Source organism: Camponotus vicinus, unplaced genomic scaffold (genome assembly GCF_025532165.1).
Source record: "Camponotus vicinus isolate PSW18456_S1 unplaced genomic scaffold, iyCamVici1.0 SCAF_11, whole genome shotgun sequence".
NCBI lineage: Eukaryota > Metazoa > Arthropoda > Insecta > Hymenoptera > Formicidae > Camponotus > Camponotus vicinus.
The window spans coordinates 13,325,586-13,346,407 of record NW_028141947.1 but is presented as its reverse complement, the minus strand read 5'-3'; the positions used below and the strand labels follow the sequence as shown (position 1 = coordinate 13,346,407).

At 38.3% G+C, this 20,822-nt stretch overlaps 2 protein-coding genes and 1 long non-coding RNA gene across 8 annotated transcripts in view; 2 read left to right on the top strand and 1 right to left on the bottom strand.

Annotated features, from left to right (window-relative positions):
• Positions 1-4,292, top strand: part of LOC145961996 (aristaless-related homeobox protein) — a 118,561-nt gene extending 114,269 nt beyond the window's left edge. The window contains exon 5 of the mRNA XM_083082710.1: positions 1,065-4,292. Coding sequence (XP_082938836.1) covers positions 1,065-1,637 — 573 coding nt within the window. The 3' untranslated portion in view covers positions 1,638-4,292. The remainder of the gene's footprint in view (positions 1-1,064) is intronic.
• Positions 1-9,982, bottom strand: part of LOC145961997 (uncharacterized) — a 125,537-nt gene extending 115,555 nt beyond the window's left edge. For all 6 annotated transcript variants that reach the window (XR_014435774.1, XR_014435777.1, XR_014435776.1 and 3 more), the window contains exons 1-2: positions 9,705-9,982; positions 9,211-9,407 (exon numbers count right to left, since the gene is read on the bottom strand). This is a non-coding gene — a long non-coding RNA (uncharacterized LOC145961997). The remainder of the gene's footprint in view (positions 1-9,210; positions 9,408-9,704) is intronic.
• Positions 9,983-11,066: 1,084 nt separating this feature from the next.
• Positions 11,067-20,822, top strand: part of Mop (tyrosine-protein phosphatase non-receptor type protein myopic) — a 40,303-nt gene continuing 30,547 nt past the window's right edge. Inside the window, exon 1 of the mRNA XM_083082794.1 lies at positions 11,067-11,398. The gene's annotated coding sequence lies outside the window, so the exon portion shown is untranslated. The remainder of the gene's footprint in view (positions 11,399-20,822) is intronic.

Sequence of the window (20,822 nt, the reverse complement as noted above, 5' to 3'; positions counted from 1 at the left end):
TTTAAATACGGTTTCTGTCAGAAACGAAAAGTAGGCCAAGCGCGATTGCTAACGTAACGGTTTTACAACCGATATTTTGTTAATTTTCGAGCAGGAACGTAAAATTCAGGTAAAAGGACAAACAAGGACGAAAGAGGAAGCAGAGAGAAAGGAAGGTAGAAAGAAAGATGCAGAGAACTCTGCCTCGCAGCAATGTTCGGTTTGGTAATCGACGTTTTTTTTAATGATACGCTACTCTTTACCTTCCCTAAAAAGGGAAGAATGCGTTACTGTAATCGGAATTCGAACTCTCGCGGATCGTTTCGATAACTTCCAAGGAAGAAAATATCTATCTACTACTTTCCTGACCTGGAATTGAAATTAGAAGAATGCCTTTCTTGAGTTGTTATCGACAACAATCTATATTTTCACTATTTGATCGCTGCGATGTTTGAAGATCACGTTAGATAGACTCATAATAAAGAACTGTCAATATAGAATGTCATTAAGTATTAAATATATAACAAATATATATTATTCGATTTTTACCAAAAAATGAGGAATATTTCGACTGAATATTATATCTAAATAAAATTAGCTCCTCTCTTTTATACAAGCTGATAAATTTATAAAAAATGTATCTTAAATACTGCAAGTATAACAAGTAAAAATAAAATACTAATTATCTCCATTTCAAATTTTAATAATATTTTGTCATAAATATTTAAAAACTGTCTATATTAACTATATTAACTGTCTATATAGAAAACTTTCTTAACTCTGAAAAATTTCTAGTATATATTTTTTACGTTTATAAAAATATTTATATGACTGTTGAAAAAATTAATCGATAAAAAAATACGGATTGCTCGTTCATTACGATCGAATGACGTCCGCAGATAAGCAGCTGACGACTAATATCGGTTTTGCCATTCGAAATATCGATTGCGCAACACGAAGGATTCCGAAGGCCGCGGAAGGAATCCTTCCGGGCCCCGGCGTTATCGTCGCGGCCTACTAACAATAAGAGCCTTCCACGAACGACACAGCGCCTAATCAAACCGCTCGTTCATCATGTGTTCCAGGTCTGGTTCCAGAACCGACGGGCCAAGTGGCGTAAACAGGAGAAGGTCGGGCCCCAGGCGCATCCCTATACGCCGTACCCACCACCGTCGGCGGTCGTGGCGCCGACCTTGCCGAACTCCTTCGCCCACCTGGTCACCTTTCCACACAGGAAGCCCTTCGACGCCTTTCGCTACCCGCCGCTGGGTCACGGCCCGGTCCTCCCCGGTAGTTACGCCGCTCATCCCTTTCATCGGGCTCCGCCGCCGTTGCTACCGCCCGGTATGCCCCTGCCGTACACGTCCGCGGCATCGTTTCAAACTTTGCTGGCGAATATATCGGCGCAGCGGCCGAAACTGGTGCGCGGCTCGCCACCCCCGCCGCCGCTGTCCGCCCCCGCGATTGTCCTGCCGCATCCCCCGGTGGCGCCGCTGCCCCCGCCGACGGCCACCTCGCCGCAAAGTTCACCCACGGGCAGCGTGGGTCTGCAGGATATCGACAGGAGGACTAACAGCATCGTCTCCCTCAGACAGAGGGCTCGCGAGTACGAGCAACAGCTGGAGAGATCGCTTAAGAACGGCGATCTTATAAGTTGAAACGTCGCGAACTGAATGTCAATGGGGAGTCAGTGAACGCGAGTCCGTCTTAAGATGATTTTGGACGGTCGCGAATCGGCGGGACCGGACAGGTTTTATACAAAGAATGTCGGTAGATTGAGTCGAGAGGATGAACTCGATATACTAATGGGATTTTCTTAGTGACATTCAAATCAGAATTTGCTGATCCGGATGAAATATCAAAACACATGTTTCTAGCCGAATGTCATATAAAAATAAATCGACGGCAAATGCGATATTTAATTATTGTATATACAATTTTTTAAATCACATATTCTCTTATGTATAATGTCACGTTGATCAGATCCTGCTTCGAATATTTATCCGATCAATCTGTTACCGATTATCGCGATGAGCTTAGCATATACGATCATGATTTCGTGACAAATAAAGACTATAATCATATTGATAAGCAACGAACTGTATATAGCAAATATGTTAAGCACGTTTGTTGATCGAAGCAATTTTTTTATCATCGAAGAAATTATATGCATCGTGAAAAGCATGTGATAATTTTCATTATTCCATCAGAGAAATCTATTGTCGAAGCTATAATATTTTAACGTTTTTTTTTTCAATTTTATAAAATAGAAATGTGATAGAATTTTGCAAAAATATTATTATAATCGAAATTTTTGAGCATATAACATTTTCTTGTTCATGTGATGGAAATCAAAATTAATTTCTTTAAATCAATTGGAATCAAATGATTATTTGCTTAATATTCAAAGTGCATTTAATGACTTTTAATCGGTTTTTATAATTTCATGCAGGTCATGTCAATCGATTTCAGAATAATCAAAACAAAATTTATAAAAAGGTAAACAAATATAATTAGAACTATCTTTTCTTTCAAACTGATATTGAAGTTCGAGAGAATGACATTGTTTACTTATAGAAAAAATTTATCATGATACAATAAAGTCAGTTTCTTTTTATTCATCACTTACCATTATTCATGATATCATAATTATAACGCGAAACCGATGGTAATAGGGAACACGTGCAGCACGAATAAAAGGAAGGAAGAGTAAAATTACCGTTACTCTCATGTGTATACACTCTACTGTACATAGTTTACAATATTCCGTTTGCGCGAGGGAACTAATAGAGATGCGCAAATCGAGAGTCTCGCAGGGGTGCGTATATCACTTGAATCTGTTTCACACGCATCGAAAGGTAAGTTTTTCTAATTAGCTTGCATAATCAGTAATCACGTCAGCTTCTATTAAGGTTAGTATCATATATGTATATTGTATGATGAATTTATATCAAGAACGCGCATTAATAAGTGTTTGGCGTGGAAAAAAAATTTTTCACGAAGCTATTAGACAAACTTGTTGCGGGACAAACTTGTGAAATATTAGCCTAACGCAATGCTGGTCGTTAAATGTATGTGAAACAGATTTTAATCTTAGCAGGATCAAGTTTCGAGCTGTGAGATGATCGATCAGATGAAGATCAATTTTATCTTATCGGAAGATCAATGTAATCAATGAATACATATGTAATTTGCACACATTAAAAAATATGTCAGCTTATTACTCACTTTAAATGGAATAAACAAAAAATATTATCTGCATGTATATTAGATTTTATAAATTTGCTTATAAACTCGGAAAATTTGCAAAAAAGATGTATAAAATTTATGAAAATATAAACGGAAAATATATAAAGGACAATTAGATATTTACAGGTAATTAAAGCTGTTTTGCAGCTGCTTGATTCTGCTAGGATTAACTAAGAGTCCTATGAACTGTCATTTTCTTCTCGTTAGAAAACGACAGCGGCTCTCTCGTGATTCCAAAGTGATCCTTATCGATCCTAAATCGATCATCGAAAAATATCCGTCCACTTGTAGATTATTCGACATCACGACGGTAAAGTCTAGAGTTTAGAGACTATTTGACTAGAAGCAAGAAATGGGCAATATATTTTCACTCGAAAATATCCAAATAGACACACAGGCTTTTCCGTCGTGATCGAAATGATCTCCTATATTGCTGCTGATTGCGCTGATCAGGGATCGCGTAAAGCGTGTAGTTTTATTTACTTTTACATGACGCATTATATATATTTAGATAACGAGAGGAAAGAAAGATACTATTTATATAGAAATCTATATATAACTTTATATATTTACTATTGAGATATTCTACGCTATTGCTATAGATTTTACAAGTGCATAAGCAAAGCCTAGCGCATAAGCCTGTAAATAATTGTAAACAATCCGCATGTCATTTTTAACAACGACTTGCAATTACCTGTCCCGTTTGCATAATGTACAACGAACGACACGTACGCGTAGCCATATCGATAACCCGGCTACTTCTCGGCGGCGTTTTTTCACTTTCAATTTCTTCGTCAAGAGATTCTCGGCACGCCTTTGATCTCGTTCAATTTAAGCGACAACCGTAACAATCGTCGTCTGTGACGATGTGTCGAGAGCGATAACCCTTTTTACGCGAATTACGATCGAGATCGACGTTGAGATTGAAAAGACACCGTTATCACACAAGCCTCACCTTATTTCTCAATTCGAAACAGTCGCGTGCATTGTGTACTTAATCTTAATATTACCTCCCTTAATATTACTATCCATTTGCAATGAATAAATGACTACGATAAGACAAACACGTTTTTTACTAAGCGACTCCCTATCATTAAAGATTGATTTGATAAATTTATAATTTTATAATTTTTCTCTCCTGAATTTTTTCCATTCTTAGATTCTATAATAAAAGCATCAATTTTACTTTAGCGAAAATTTTCTTAAGATTCTAATTAAAAAGGTGTTCGGTGATTGGTTCTGTTACAATAAATCATTTCTATTATTAGAGAATCAAACATATGTATAAAACAAAAAATATAAATTAGGATATTTAGAAATAAAATTAATCACATTTGATATACAATATACTTGACTGCTGTCGAATCAAGGATAAAAATCTTTTTTTTGCGTGTAAATTTGACTATTCAAAAATTACAGGAATTTAATCCTTGTTTCAGTGCCGTCATCTTGCCGCAAGGAGATGTATGCGACGGATAGCGGTATTAATTTACGGGCTCGTCAGCTTTTCGAAAAATACTCCATTAACTCGCACATACATTAAGTGCTCCTTCTCCTTGAAGGGCCGTGCTCGAGGAGCCTCCCGAGACTGACTTACGGCGAGTAATTCGCGACTGGACACGCCCGGCCGACGAGTTATTTAAATATTTTACAGTTTAATGGAGTCTCGAGCCCCATTAACGGGCGTCAGCTAATTAGTAACGTATCCTGGAGTGTAACCGCGCGCGAGCATCCTCTTGAGGAGGCCCACTAACGATCGATCGATAAATCGAACGTTCGCCGACAAATCGACTAGCCGATCAGGCCTGACGTGTAGCAACGAATTTAAAACATTTTAGGTCGTTCGAGATAAAACGCATATTTTCGATTCTTGATAAATGACGTAAAAGAGATTACTCGCTCAATTTAAATTATTATACTTTCGCAGGATTTTACATAATTCATGATTTAAGTACCAAGAAACACGTAAAACCTTCCGCAATAAGAAAGTAATGTCAAATTTCGTTAAAGAATTTAATTACAATTAGAAATTTCGATTTTTTGTCTATTAAAAAGTCAATCTCATAAATATAAGTCAATCTTCTGCGGACAGAATTGCTATAAAATTAAGATCTAAATAAACGTCAAATGATAGCACCGTTAAATTCGATGAAAATTAAACGCGTGATGGATTTTAACGTCACAAAATTCAATTTAAAAAAAAAAACTAGTATTCGGTATTTCGCGTTTCAATTTTCTGTTCACTCTAAAACTGTTAAAGCGAGTTTCCGCCGATCGGCATTTTAAATTCTCTCGCGAGATTTCATTGAATGCGATAGTAAATTTGCCGTAAAATCGTGATATTATAGCAGCGGTTGATTGAGAAATGGTATTAGGAATCGGACGTTAATGCTTGGAATTATGGGGCCGCTTTTATCTCGATATATCAGGGCTATTTTACGAGCGCGTCGTATGTACCTGAAACATTATTATGTGCTTTGCGATAATCTTAAATGAGTATCAAACTGCACGCTTAAATTACATATTTCGATTCTCTACATCGCTCGTATATATCGTAATTGCGATTGCACAAGCTCCAAGATACGTAAATGGAATGAAAGATTTCCTCTGATTATTATATATTATTTATGTATTATACATATACATAGAATGCCTTTGTTAAAAAAATAATAGCAAATAGAAACGAGGACTGTTTCTTACAGGATAGATGAAATATAATTACGTTATATAATTTGACTTGATAAAATTTGATTTAGGTTTTCCGAGTTTCTTTCTACACCTAATTTGTTAATTCAAAGCTACATTAATTGTACAGTTACTCGAGAGATATTATTTTTTCGTTATAATAAAATAGGAGTAATTTATCTCCTTGAAAACAATCTCCGAATGCAAGAAAAGCCGACTTGGATCGATGCGCGGCTCATAAACGATGGTAGCTGCCGATTCATTTCGCGATGTGGATGGTTATTAGGTGGCTAGAGCCGGTGTAAAACGTCGCCGTAATCACCGGTTACTAACTAACTGGCCGAACCCCCGATCCCTGCGCATCCAGCATCCCTTCGCGATATGTGCACGCGCATATGTACGCGATTCGCCGATCGCCCCAGGCACCGTCGATACTGTTTACACCGTAGTAATTTGCTAATGGCCAGGCCGACACGATGAATTCGGGATCGGGTTAGCTGCGTGTTCTGCATACCGATCGACGACGCGGCCCGAGTGATCGAGGATCGATCACGCAGGAGGAAGAGGGGACACGCCCCCGACGATCGATCTTGCCGTTCGGTTCGCGTATTACCGATCTATTCCGGACCGTAATTTGCGTCGATTATCCTTTCGTTTACCGTGGCCGCTTATCGCTCCGGCCGATTTTTCGATGATAACCGAAGTGATGAAGGCAATGGGCTCGTATCTATTTACGTCACCGTGCGCTCGTTTTTTCTTTCGGAATACGATATATCGAAAATGCGCGTACAACTTGGCTTGTCAAATAGGTGCTACGTATTTCAATAAACTTTCGAGCGATAAACGATTAAAAATCTTAACATTATTACGTTTGCTAGATAAGAAGCTATTTTCTGTTTTATTTAAAAATTGAGATTAGACATTTAGAATAGTATCTTTTAATGTAACATAATCTCCCGTTAAGTGAAGACAATTTGCGCACCGATTCACGATGACGTCAAAACGAGATCGATCTCTCCAAGGTACTATACGTTAATCCGGAATCGAGCATTCAACGTTTCAGGAGCAACGCTTCATTTAAATGCTGCTCGTTTTTTCTCTCTTTCTCTCTCTACCTCTCTCGCTCTCTCTCTTTCTCTTTCATATCCTCGCGCGCAGCACGCGCAAGGCTTTATCCGGTTAACAATCCCTAATTATGGGGTTCCTCGTAACTAACTCGGTTAACGTGGAAGGTCCCCCTTACAACCTCCCCTCCCCCTTCCCCCTGCGAGCTGCTCAGTACTCGCCTATCATCGCGATGGATGCAGATTAACCGGTCGTCCAAGATCTCTCTCGTAGCCTTCACTTTAACTTCCCGGCACCGGCTTCCTTCGTTCAACGGCATTCGATTTCGCGTATCCTGCCACGCCACCTCTCAGAATGGACCGCCAAGTTTTAATAACTCGTTACAAAATTTGTTAAACCGAGGCGAATATCAGGTATAAGCATTGCCACAGGGCGAAAAAGATTCGATTTTACAAAATTCGTCTTAATATTGAAGAAGTGACGTATGATCTTAAAAATTTTCTCTTTATCATATAAACTTTTCTAATATAAAAAAAAAGTTATCTTAAATTTATCTCGCATTTGTAAATATCTTTGTAAATCGCGAAGGAGAGCGATTATAAAAAAAGATAAATTTGCAGAAACAATCATGATTTACGTTACTATCTATTATAAATTGTGTTATTCTCTCTCTATTGTAGATTTAAAATAATGATAAATAATTTGATTATTGCGGGAAAAATAGAAATCAATTTCTGCATAAATTAAAATAGTATTAATTATTATTTTTTAAATTGTTATTGGAATTATATTTTATAATAAAATAAAAAATTTTATCATTTTACGTACTATGCTTAAGTCCTTGTGATTATCAAATTAAAAATAAGAAAATTCAATTCCCGAATAAATTCGCGTAGTTTTTGGATATTTTAAAGAACATTCATAATTTGAAAAAAATTATTAATATTAAAAAGACGCATATATATCGTTTATTTATGTAATAATAATTATTTTAGATTTTTAGAGATATCTATTCTGAAAATATCTATTCGAAATCGAATTGATATTGAATTCGAAATATCAATCTTTTCCATTAAATTAAAATTTGGATACAGCACACCCAATTCTTTTACTTTAACAATATTTTCATTAACACTCGCAGTTCGGCGTAATCATTTATACAAATTGCAAATAAAAATTTACATAAAATAGGATTTGATAATATAAAACTATCCAATTAATAATTTAAACAGTGTTGCTTTCATAGATTCCAGACTTTTCAATTGGAAAAAGATTATAAAACTCATTCTGCACGCATAATTATATTATGCGTACACGCGTGTTTTCATACATGTATAAATCCATACGCCTTAAGAGTCAGACGCGTTTCTCGACGTATCCACAAACACATGCGCATCTCTACCGAATTCTCCGGCCGCTTATCTCGTAATAAGACCCAACGCCTTCCCCTGCTTCGAGATCCAGAAGAAGACAAAATTGACGACGGGGTCGGAGGCATAGGGGGGGGGAGAAAAGGCGAGAGAGAAGGAGAGAGAGAAAGAAAGAGAAAGCGAGGGAAGGAGGGAGGGAGGCAGAGAAGCCGAAGACTCCGAGATGAGGGATGTACGGCGTGACGGTCTAATTGAGGCCCTCTTGATTGCATTTACACCGCCGCGCGGCCTCCCGTATATCCCCGGGTGTATCCACGCGGAATATCCACCTTCCCCGATGGATCCGCGCATAGAGAGACCACTCGTTTCCTTCTTCCTCACCCTTGTTCTTCCCCGCCTCCACCCTTCGCCCGTCCTCGTCCTTATCCCTTCTCCAGCCCCTCTCATCGCGGCTCGCATCGTTCTGTACCTTCCATTTGTACTTGGTAACATTGCTCTCGCGCCGTCTCTTTCAATCTTTACCTCTCTTCTTCCCCCTTTTCTCGCTCTCTTTCTCTCTTCACCTTTCCTTCCCGAGGAACTTGGAAGGATCGTTTCTCCTCTTTCACAAGAAGCAAACCGCGCTGCGCCATTATATAAACGCGCTCATCGACATCGTCGCTCGCTTCGAAACCTTGAGAGAAGACGGGACGAGCGAACAAGAGAGAGAGAGAGAGAGAGAGAGAGAGAGAGAGAGAGAGAGAGAGAGAGAGAGAGAGAGAGAGAGAGAGAGAAAGAGAGAGAGAGGGAGGAATACAAATGATAGAAGAGAGAAGCCGTATCATAGAGATAATTTGTCCACCTGCGCGTGTAACAATCTCACCTGATCTGTTCGCTATCTCACGATCTCTCTCCTCCTCTGTACTTCTCCGCTGCTCTCCTTCGTCGCAATCATAGACTGCCTCTATCCAATCTACACCATAAGCGGAAACCGTCGTACTTCTGGAGTGAGAAGAGGTACTTATATCGGAACTCCTTTTCTAATGGACGACTGTAGCATCACCGTTGATTCCTCCATTGCTTCGAACCGTTGGAAAATATAATCGATTAATAATCTTTACATAATTTGCGATCGAATAATATTAGATTTCTTAGAAATTCGAGTTATATATAAACTAAAGTTATTGTATAATAATTAATCCTATTATAGCAATATTATTAATATTGTTATATTGCAGCAACATTGCAATATTGCCGCAATATTACTGCAATATTCTGTGCTGTATGGGAAGTTATTGTATGAGTTATTGCATAATTATTGTATAATTTTAATCGGTAATGAATTTAAAATGAACTTTTTCTCCTTAGCACACTCACCGATTCGCGATGTATGTACGATTCTAATAAAGATCCGCGAAGAAAGGGTCTCTTTGCTTAACGGTCGACTGCCATTGCTCCGCTCCATCCACTTCTTTGTCTCCACATTTAACCACTCGCGGATACGAATTAACGCGATACGATAATCGCCCGTCACTTTATACGTCACTCCCGACATTCCGCACTCGCGAAGACACGTATCGGACGAATAAATCGCGCGAGAAACACGGCGATCGCTCCTCGAATCTTGCGATGCATCCGACGTCCGTTAACGCGCGAAGAAAACTTGAGTTATCTCAAGAAAAATTTGAATTACGTCACGATGCAACGCCGATAGCTGATAGGTGGATAGACAGCGGCGCCTAGTTCACTTGACTCGCGACACGAGGGGTACCAACTGCGAGTGACTCCGCGTACTTGGAGTTTTTTTTTATACAAAATTGCCGTCATACATTTGTGAAAGTTTTCGTAAATTATAATTATGAGAAGCAAAACTGTCAACTCACTTAATTTTCACCATCCTCTCTTAATATTCGTAGAGTGAAAAAATGTTTGTGCTTCCTCTACTTCTGATAGAAAGAGTAAGACTGATCTTACATTTGTCGACAAATTATTTAAACACGTTGATTGGCCGGGTAGAAAATTACTAAAAAATTACTTAAAAAATTACTATGCTGCAGCCAATCAATATGCTTAAAAAATTTGACATATGACAAATGTAATATCGGTCTAATTAAGTATTACCCTCTCTTTTATCGCATTGATATATTCGCATAGATTGTAAGTAGTCTATGCTTCAGATATTTAAAATCGCGATCACTGTAGACATCGTTTATCACGGTTCGGAAATAACGACAAGAAAGCTTCCGAAATCCATCATCAGACTAAACGTAAATATTCACCGTTAAAAAGTGACGCCCAACAGGTATGCACATCCACTTTGTGTACATTTTACCAATTATCTAATAAAGATATCCTTGATTAGTCAATCATCCGTAACGTTAGTGACAAGTAGATGACAAGCCGCGTAAATTCGCGCGATAATTTGAGAAAAGACCAGAATGTCTCACGCCGCTAAAATTTACGAGACGAGAAAATATTATGGCTTAACGAGAATTCGATATCCGATCCGCCATCATTTTCGCAAATTACAATTCGCGGATTCAATCTGGCGAGCAATTCGGTTATCTCGTTGCGCATCGACACCCTGTAAATTGCGCAAGAATTCAGGAACGACGGATGTGACGAGCACCTAACGGCGGACGTGACGAACATCTAGCGGCGGACGCGATAATTAAAAGAGCAACTAGCGGTATCGCGATTTAACGTACGACAGTGAACTTTTTCGCGCCTCTTTAACGAGATCTTCTCGTCCCCGGGGACCGTCATTTTCGCGCAAATCACGGATTCGATCTTGAGGCGTGTGTGATCTTTTTATCATGTGTTTATCGAGAGTGTCTCATCTTTTTATTACATGTACATCAACACGTCATAAATCAGGAGTATGAAAATTCAGAAAGGTGCAAAATTGAACCCAACTTAACCTAACCTAACTTAACCTAGTGAGGATAATTAAAAGTGATTCACAAAGTGATTCAAGAAACTATGATATCATCGCTTTACGAGGATTCGTCTCCATCATTTTCAAAAACCATGGGTTCGAGGGATTCTGGAGTTGTACTCGCGGTGCCAAGGTAAGCAAAAAAATTGTTATTGGATCATAATATATCGTTACCGTCGTATTACTTTTCACCAATCATTCATCGCTCCCCTAAGGGCTATCATCGACACGTCGTAAATTGCGCGTAATGTTAACCCCCAACTTTCTTTACGATCGTATTGATGAAGAGAGAGAATTTAATACGCTGCCGTGAATTTATCGATAGAATGTATCAATAATGTCAATGTACATCAAAACAGGCACGCGAGACAGAGGATAATTCACAGAAACGTGAATTATCCTTTTAATTATAAGCATTATGTTCATAAAACTTTCCCACGATTTTAATTAAAAAAATAAACACGTAAAGAAATTAATTTTTCTTTTGCATTTTTCTGCAATATTTATAGAGCATTATATCTTCTGCATTATTTTTTCAAAACTCGAAGACAGCAATTTCGTCCATTTATAAAACTCGTCAGATTCCTTGAAGTAAATTGTGATCTATATATCATGGATAAAATATAGCTAACATTACTTTAGAGATAATTACAATAAAGAATTGTTCAATTTACACAAAAGTCGTATTAAAAAAAGATTATTTTTTTATAAATGTAGATAAAATACAATTCGAGCCGCGAGCTATATAAGCGAAATTAGATTGTATTTGTATTAAAAATTATTTGATAGTAAAATACAACAATAATAAACTATTTTCCTATAATTTAACAACATTTACGTGACTCGTAGTAACGTCTTTATTGATCGTATTTAATACAGAAAGCACAAAGTATACGCGCGAAATTATTTTTGACAATCACGATAACTACATCGACGAGAAGCTATCAGATTTTTTTTACAATCATCCGATAATATTTCATTCCATTCCACTGATCGCGCTGATTGGTATATGACCGCATTAATTCGCTTCGGAAAGAGGCTCGTTTCGATTTGCGTGGATTCGCGCGCGCGCGAGACATTAATCGAGGAAGGGGGGAGGAGGGGGAGGGAACTCGGATCGGGACTTTCGGGACCTGGACCCTTCGTCCGGTGCCCGTTGCTCCCCGGACATGGCATAAAACGCGCAAACGCCGTCATTAGTTACTGGCACGGTCGCGGAATGCCATCCGGCCGGAGCCTTATTAAGCCCATTACGTCTTAATTTATTTCCTCATTTAAAAAAAAGCGCGGGCACGGCCGCGCCGAGAGAGAGAGAGAGAGAGAGAGAGAGGGCCCCGGGGAAGTAATGATATAATTCCACCGAGGCGTCTCGCGTCATTTGCATTCGCGGCTGGTATCGGTGGATGCGCGCATCTTATTGTGGGTGTACTATATGTGCACACGCGATAAAGTTTTACACACGACACACACCGAGATAGAGATTCTTGGCTTTCCCTTTCTTCCTCGGCGACGAACGCCCACGGATCCCTCTGATTCGGGAAGAATGGCGGCTTGGTCTTTATATATAAATTCGACTTTCGTTGCAGCTCGCTGCTTTAGCGAGCATTAAAATTTACCTTTGCCCAGGAAAGGAGAAGAAGGGAAGGGACACTTTACCTCTCGCACTCGGCGTGTTTGTCATCGTGATATTAGTTGGCGCTGCATTATGTCACAGCCGAAATTTATGCGAAGGTTTCAAGTCAAATTGGATTTCCAAATGCATGAATAATTAATAAGATTTCATAATTTTATGTAAATTCGCGATATAAGACACAGGCGTACAATAAAGATGAATTGGATGATAAATTAGACGGGAATCGTAAGATCGCGAGGTCAAATACAAAATATAATCATATTTTTACCATATTTGATATAGTGTATGCGCTTCCCTAAGATAAATTATGCACACAGGGCATTCTCTGCTAATAGTAACGGGGATTAATATCGAAGAAATTGAATAAAAGGATAACCTCGGGCTTTCTGAAATAACAGAACCGACCAGAGAGTCGACGGAATGCAAACACACCATTTTACGCAATCGCGCAGGAAAACATCCCCGCCTGCGGTGTCGTTCACACCTGCGGTTTACGCCCTCGGTGGGAAAGAGTGATTGCACCTTCTCCACCGCGAGGTTCCTTCCACACCGCGTCCTTGTTTGCAATTCGCCGCGTAGCGTTGCCGTTATTAGCCGTAAACCCGCAATCGCGATGGTAATTTGCGCGTTTGCCCGTCAGTGCCGCCTTGAGTAGAATTGCGGTGTCGCCTTACCTTACGTGATAATGCGCGACGTACCGTAAAAGCGTTCCTCACCGACGTCTTTCCACGCGCGCACATCCAACAATCGCGGTAATAACGTGAGAGAATCGGACATACGTATGTCAGCGAGTCACCGCGAAGCGGACGCGTCCGAAATATCGTGTAAATATCGCGACAAACGTTCGCTTCCATCTCACTGATGACGCCGATCCTTTTTGTTTGATATTTATGTTAGAGGAATTGAATATTTAATTTATCAATGGAATATATTAGAGGAATTAAATATTTAATTTATTAATGGATATTTAATTTATTAATGGATTAATTAATTAAATTGAAAATCAATTAAACGCATTTCTCTTCAGTCTAAAGCGAGCAATCTTAAATAATACGGTAATTTATACGTCGAGTAAAACAATTTGATAATTCCCGTGTAATAAATCAATTTTTATAAATAATTGTCTCTATAATTTTATTGATTTTACGAGATTGCGATTTAGGATCGGTAGCAAAGGATTCGATATTATTTGTATGATCGCTGCAGACTTAGCGACGATTGTTGTCGATATCGTGTAATATGATGTATCGTTCCGAACTGGTCGAGATGTATTTTCAAGGTAAATGATTTCAAACTTCTTGAACGATTCAAAGTCATTCATCACGACGACGGCGAATGATTCGCGGCGCTCTCGAATCGGGAAGCCAGTCTAATTTGAACATTGTCCGCCAGTGGCTTCTTGAAATTAAGCGTCATTGTTTAAGAGTGAATTCATCTTGATTGTCGATGACTAATGTCTCGCGGCAGCCACGCTGAGTGCTGCGAGAATGGATCGAGGGTGTCCAGAAGTTGGGGCCTGAAATGGCGGTTGGATAGTGAAAGAGAGAGAGAAAGGGGAGGGAAGAGGGGGGGGAAGGGTGAGGAAGGGACGGAGGGCACCAAAGACGGCGGAGACGAAGAAGAAGTGCCCGCCGCCACGTGAGAGAACTCTTTAACGAGCATCATCAATAACACGTACCGACGTTGAGGAGAAAACGAAAAAAAAAGAGCTCGGGGAGTCACGGACAGCGCGTCGCTCGCTATAGATACCGGTAAATGGTGTTAATTAGTAAATTTGATTTAAACCCAAATGGCGCGACCGGATAGGCGGACAAGTGTTGCGCGATGATGTACGATCTCTGCGAAATGTTCAGTCCGGGCTTCTTTGTGATCATCCTCTTTGACAGGGATTGAAAAGTTCGTGAGGGATAACATTATGCCACTATCTATTCGAGATTCTTCGCTCTCGTCTCTTCCCATAATAATAAATCTTTCTCTCTCTCCATAAAGAAATTTCACTGCTCAAATCGAATTATCCTAATTTTAAGCAAAATATACAATTTTTTTAATTATATTTATCGGACGTTGTCAATCTCTTTCTCTCTTTTTGCGTGAAAAAACTAAATTTCTTCAGAGAAATCCTCTAATACGAAATTATTCTTGTATGCAATTATTTTAGCCTGATTTCGGAGAAGTGATGAATATTCATTCTCAGTTAATAAATATTCATTCTCATTATATATATATCGCAAGATTTACAGATAAATTGAATTAAACACTGATTTCCCGAGTACCAGATCGTTAAAACACGTGTGCAAAGTTCAAAGTTTCCACGGTACCATGTATTTTTAACATTGGTTCACCTGCAGAAAATTGAACTGCTGGTTTTATTCCGCCGTGATCTTTCGTGGGATGGGCTTGAATTTCGGTAATGACCCGTTTGCTACCGTAGGAGAAGGCGGAGGAATATGGATGAAGAAAAGAAGGAGAGGCGAAGGGGAGAAGAAAGAAAGGGTTGAAGGATAAGAATGAAGGGAGGTAGGAGGAGAGAGAGAAGCTCGAGGAGATCAGCCTGGCACTCCGGCGGGGGCAGAGAGGCGAGGGTCCATTAATCGGAGGGCATTATCTCAATCACGTAAAACGGCAAAATTGCATTTACCTTTTTAAATGAATATTTGGCGGGAGACGCGCCGCGCTTACCGGCGCGTTGCAGCCGCCCGCTAAGTTAATTTACCGAAGAATGTCGGGTAACGCCCTGTTCAACCTACCAGCAGCTGGACAAGTATTGTCCCGCCCCTATGCAACCACAAGCGCGAGATACGTGTGGAGAAAAAAAGGATTTTGCGCGTATTATGGTTGGCGGCAAATTCGCGGATCGAGATTCGCGTCATCTCGAAAATTCGCGCATAATTCTTGACTTTAATATTCGACGGTTATTTAGATTTGAAAATATCGGTGGCGCGAAAAAATGCGTTTATAACGATGTAATTTGTACAATAAAGGTGTTACAATTTCTTAAATAAATAATATCTAATAAGAGATTGCTAGTATTCATATTTAAAATTTTTTTCTCTAGATAATTTCCGGAAGATATTATAATGAAAGTCTCATTTTAATCAAAGATATAATTTGACATAATCTGAAATAATTTGAATTTAATATATTCTTTATATTAGATTAATTGATTTAATATATTCTATATATTAAATTAATTGATTTAATTTATATTCTATATCTTTGACAAAGATATAATCTGACATAATTTGAATTTAATATATTCTATAAAAAATCCAAAAAATTCAAATTTATATTTAAAATTGTATTCTCTCGTTTGCGCAATTCAGAAACAGAGATGCTATCGCTAATCATGTATTCTCGATTAAACGTCATCGATGAATACGGATGAACAGTTTTCAAGAGACGCAAGGTCGTTTAATTTTCCAAACGAGAGATTGCAAGACATATTCCGTACACCGAGTAATTGACACTTTCTCGTGGCGGTTACCAATCTCGCGAAGCGATTGAGATCGACATGTAACCAGCCCGTTCGCCAGATATGACGGGCCCCGAGAGTAAACCGGACCACGCCGCTAACAGATTCCCGAAGCCGGCTGATTCCCCCGCCTCCTCCTCGTTCTCCTCGTGCCCCTCCGCACTTCTATCTCTGTATCTGATAATTGGAGCGGTAATTACGCGGTGATTAACAGAGATGGCTCCCGCGCATCGTACCTCCTTCTACGAGAGTCTCTGTCTTCTTTCTCCTCCTCTCTTTTCTCCCCAGTTGTTCATTACGTTCGCTATTGCGTCCTCCTGCGGAGAGATCCCTCCTTCTCACCCCCGGATCCCTGGTTAAGATCAAAGATAACCCCGTGCGCGAGCACGTTAACTTATCTCTTTCTTCTTCCTCTGTAACCTTTCCGCTCCTTCTCTCTGCTTTCTCCATCTTCAGATCCGATTCTCTTTGTGATCTTTCTCTTTCTTTTTCTCTCTTTGCTTTCTTCTTTTTATTATATAACACATGTACACTATGTGTAATGATGAACTTGTGTAGTTCATCAAACTTGTTTGTTGACGTGAATATTTTTAAGCATTTGCAACACAAAAAGAATCATTTTTTCAACAATATAATGTAAATACAAAAACAGAGAAAGAGAGAGAGAGAAAGACGAAAATAATTATTATAAGTAAAAATTTAGTTTTGACAATTATATATAAAATTAAAAATAAATTTTGATCAGTATCATGAGATAGAGTAAAATTTTCAATGCATTCTTATTCCATTTTACATATCACTAAAAAATGAAAGTATCTCATATAATTTCACTATTTTTTATTTAATAGTTTGCTCTTTTTTCCACTGCGCCACATTGTTATCCCGTTAGGCAGCTCCTTCTTCATCCAACTCTCTTCGGTAGAGACATTTGAATGAAGAAAGAAGGAGATGTTTGATGAGACCAATCTCCCTCTCTCCCCCGCCGGCGCGTTCACGAAACAGGGGTGATAGGTGGCCTCACAAAGTATTCGAACTAGCTGCGCCAGCCAGGTAAAAACGGAATTGCTTAACCAAACGGGCGTGGCCGTAACTTTGACCAGTCGAGTAACCCCTAAACGTCCAGTTAATTCCGAGCTCGACCCCCTCGCATCTCCTTTTACCGGCCACGTCGTTCTCTCCCCTCCTTCCCCTCTTGCTCTACCGCTCCCTCCCACAATCGCAGGGCCTCCTAATAACGCGGGCCAGCCGTAATGAGGAGTAAACTAATTATTGGATGCTAGTTGGGCAGGACGATATTTCACGTTCTCGCTGACAGCAGGGTAGGAGCAACAAGGATGCGGCGCGCGTGAAAAGAGAGAAAGAAAGAAAGAGAGAAACCTCGAAGAGCGAGCACCGCGCGCTCATAAACAGGTTAAAATGATGCCTAGGCGTTTTAGCAATTTCGAGAGCGAGAGAGGAAACAGCGAATTCTTGTATTGCGGTGTCTATCGCGCGGACATGAATGTTAAACGTTTCGCGCGATGCAACGATGTAATAAGTGAATGTGAGCCTGGTATATTCAATATTTAAAGCGTACTTCCCATCCTCAGAATCGCATAACACTTTTGTCTCTTAGCATTAATTTATTATGAATAAAAAATTAAAATTTTACAAAATTATGGAATATTATCGTTAAACTTGATTGATTTCGCAAAGTTTCTCCCGTAAAGTTATAGTTTACATTACTGTCTAAAAGATATCACGCAAGTTATGTGAATGAAAATACTATATAAATATATGGAAGTTATAAAAAATAAAGTTAATGTATGGAATTATTAAATATTATATTAAATCTTTATATTAACGATTGCTTTTCTTGGAGATAATTAATTTTTCCATAATATTCCGTGAGCTAATCACTTTAAAATGTATATTTGCTGTACGACATTATTATGCTCATATTTAGTATAATCTTTGAGAATTTACAATATATTTCTAAAATGTAATAATATATTTAAAATTAATTTTTTCACTGAGCAGTTGATAAATTTTGAAAAACTATGACGAAAGATGAATAAAGAATTAGACAACATCAATGTAGAATGGCACAGATTCAATTTTAATGATCCGTATTATAAATGGATGTAAAATACATACTTAAAATGTATTACAACTATCGCTACTTTAATTGAATTTTTTAATCAATATATAATGCAATTTTTTATTCCGCAAAATTTTGATTAATCGTCGCATTTTTTAAATATGTGAAAACAAAATATTTGACGTTACTATTAAAAAAAATATTATTCGAAATTAAAATAGAGTGCCATCTTAAAAACGCAATATTCCAAAATTTTCAAATTTTTAATAACTTATAAATTAGAGAACTATCTCAAAATGCATAAATAGATAAAACGATTTCTTCATATTTATTTTCTGATACTTCATATTTATAATTTTTTATAACGATATTCCTAAAGACATCGTTTACCGGCGAAAAACCTATAGCTTCTTTGATTTATAGTTGTGACGTTTTTACTGTCTAATCTTCTCCAGAGAGAATCATTCTCCATAAAAGTCATCGGCAATGACATCGCCCTTATAATCTGTCCTGACGAAAGCGCGCAATTCAATAAATTAATTTTTATCACCGCTTGCATTTTTCTCTTTGAGAGTTGTCTTTCTTTTCTTAGCCGTAATCACAATATCCTGTTCCTCGGATAACCCAAGAGACGTCCGCAATAACGTCACCGGTGCACGACCAATACGGCCGGCATCGACGAGATCGAAGTAAAAATGCGTCGTACGGCTCGAGTCTGGGCCCGGGCCCGAGATGAAATATCGCGCGGAACGAACCCAATAGGTCGGTCTAATAGGAATAAACAATGTTATGAATTTAAACGGCCCAGCTTGGCGCCACTATAACCCTATATTATCAAATTACGGGGGCCTTGTGTGTATCAGGCCCCGCGAGGTGCACGCCTCGCGCGACCAGGATGTGCCATAAAGTCGGATGTTAACGGTAGGAACCCACGTCCCGCCATCCTGTCGTTTTTTTAGAACCTATTCGCGATGCGCCACGGGGGGCCCCGCTTCGTTTCAACCCGGAGCACGAAAACGACGATAAAGAGTGCTATGGAATGACGTTTTCTGTAAATACGCATTGAACGTGCGACGACGGGAATTTCGACGGAATAATCGCCGCGAATTATTCGCGAACATTTGCCCGATGCCGTGGCAATATTCGCATTATAATCTAGTACTTATGTTGCAATATCGGAAACCAATATTTCAATGGCTGGATGATAATGTAATGTATAAGTGTTATTTAAAAAAGAATTTGGAATTACAGATTATTCTACAATTATATTAAATATAAATATGTGCGTTTTATACATTACATTATGTATCTATCCTATTGCGCAATCTTTATCGTAATAAATAATGCAGATAATGCAGATAATGTGTCTGCTATTACGTTATTGCAAATTCGATTTTGCATAATGAATAATATAATAGATAATAGCAAATATTAAGAATAAATTAATAAAATTATAAATAACTTACTTTATAATTGCTCCATCGTTGTCCGATGTCTCCTCCTCCTCGTGTGTTTGTCCTTTCTTCTCACTTTTTCGTGGCACTCACTCACGATTAATTACGTTCGCACACACGATAATTGGCATAATTATTTTAATATTACACGGCACTCCCGATAAACTATTACGCAAGACGCATTTTATTTTATATATTGCGACGGAAAAACAATAAATAAATTATGATTCAAAACTATGATTCGGTTAAAAAATCGCGACCAAATTCATGTGTCACTCACGGCACAATGTTAATTAATCTTGCGATAAACGATACCTAAAAATATTACGACCATCGAAGTATGTATTTCATAGGATATATCGCAACGCAAAATGTTGATAATGAATTACTACTTGTCGATAACGAATTGTATAAGTTTCCGTTTAAATTATTATTTTGCATTAAAACGCGAGATTGAATAAATATACTAGTTAAAATGCAGGATACGATATCTAAAAATACATCGTTATTCTTGCCATTTGAATCAATCTGTTTTGTAAATCACGGCATTTTATTAATCGGAAATGATATCGACAAAATTTCACTTCCAATATCGCGTAAGAAATACGCGAAAAATTCACGGATATATCGCCAAATACATGCTTCAATAAATAGCTATTATCTATTACTATAATATTTTTACATGTCGATTATCGAAATTTATTAATCACGCGAGCTAATAATTATAGCTAATAATTATGGCTAATAATTATAGCTAATAATTACTAATTATAATAATTATAGCGAATAATTTTGTATTTGTAGTATTTTTCGTGATTCGGAATATAATATAACGACATAATAGAGCGTTTCACGCTGTCTGCCTGCCTGCTCGAGCGCTGTGATACGACTAACAAGGTCGCGTCGATATATAAACAG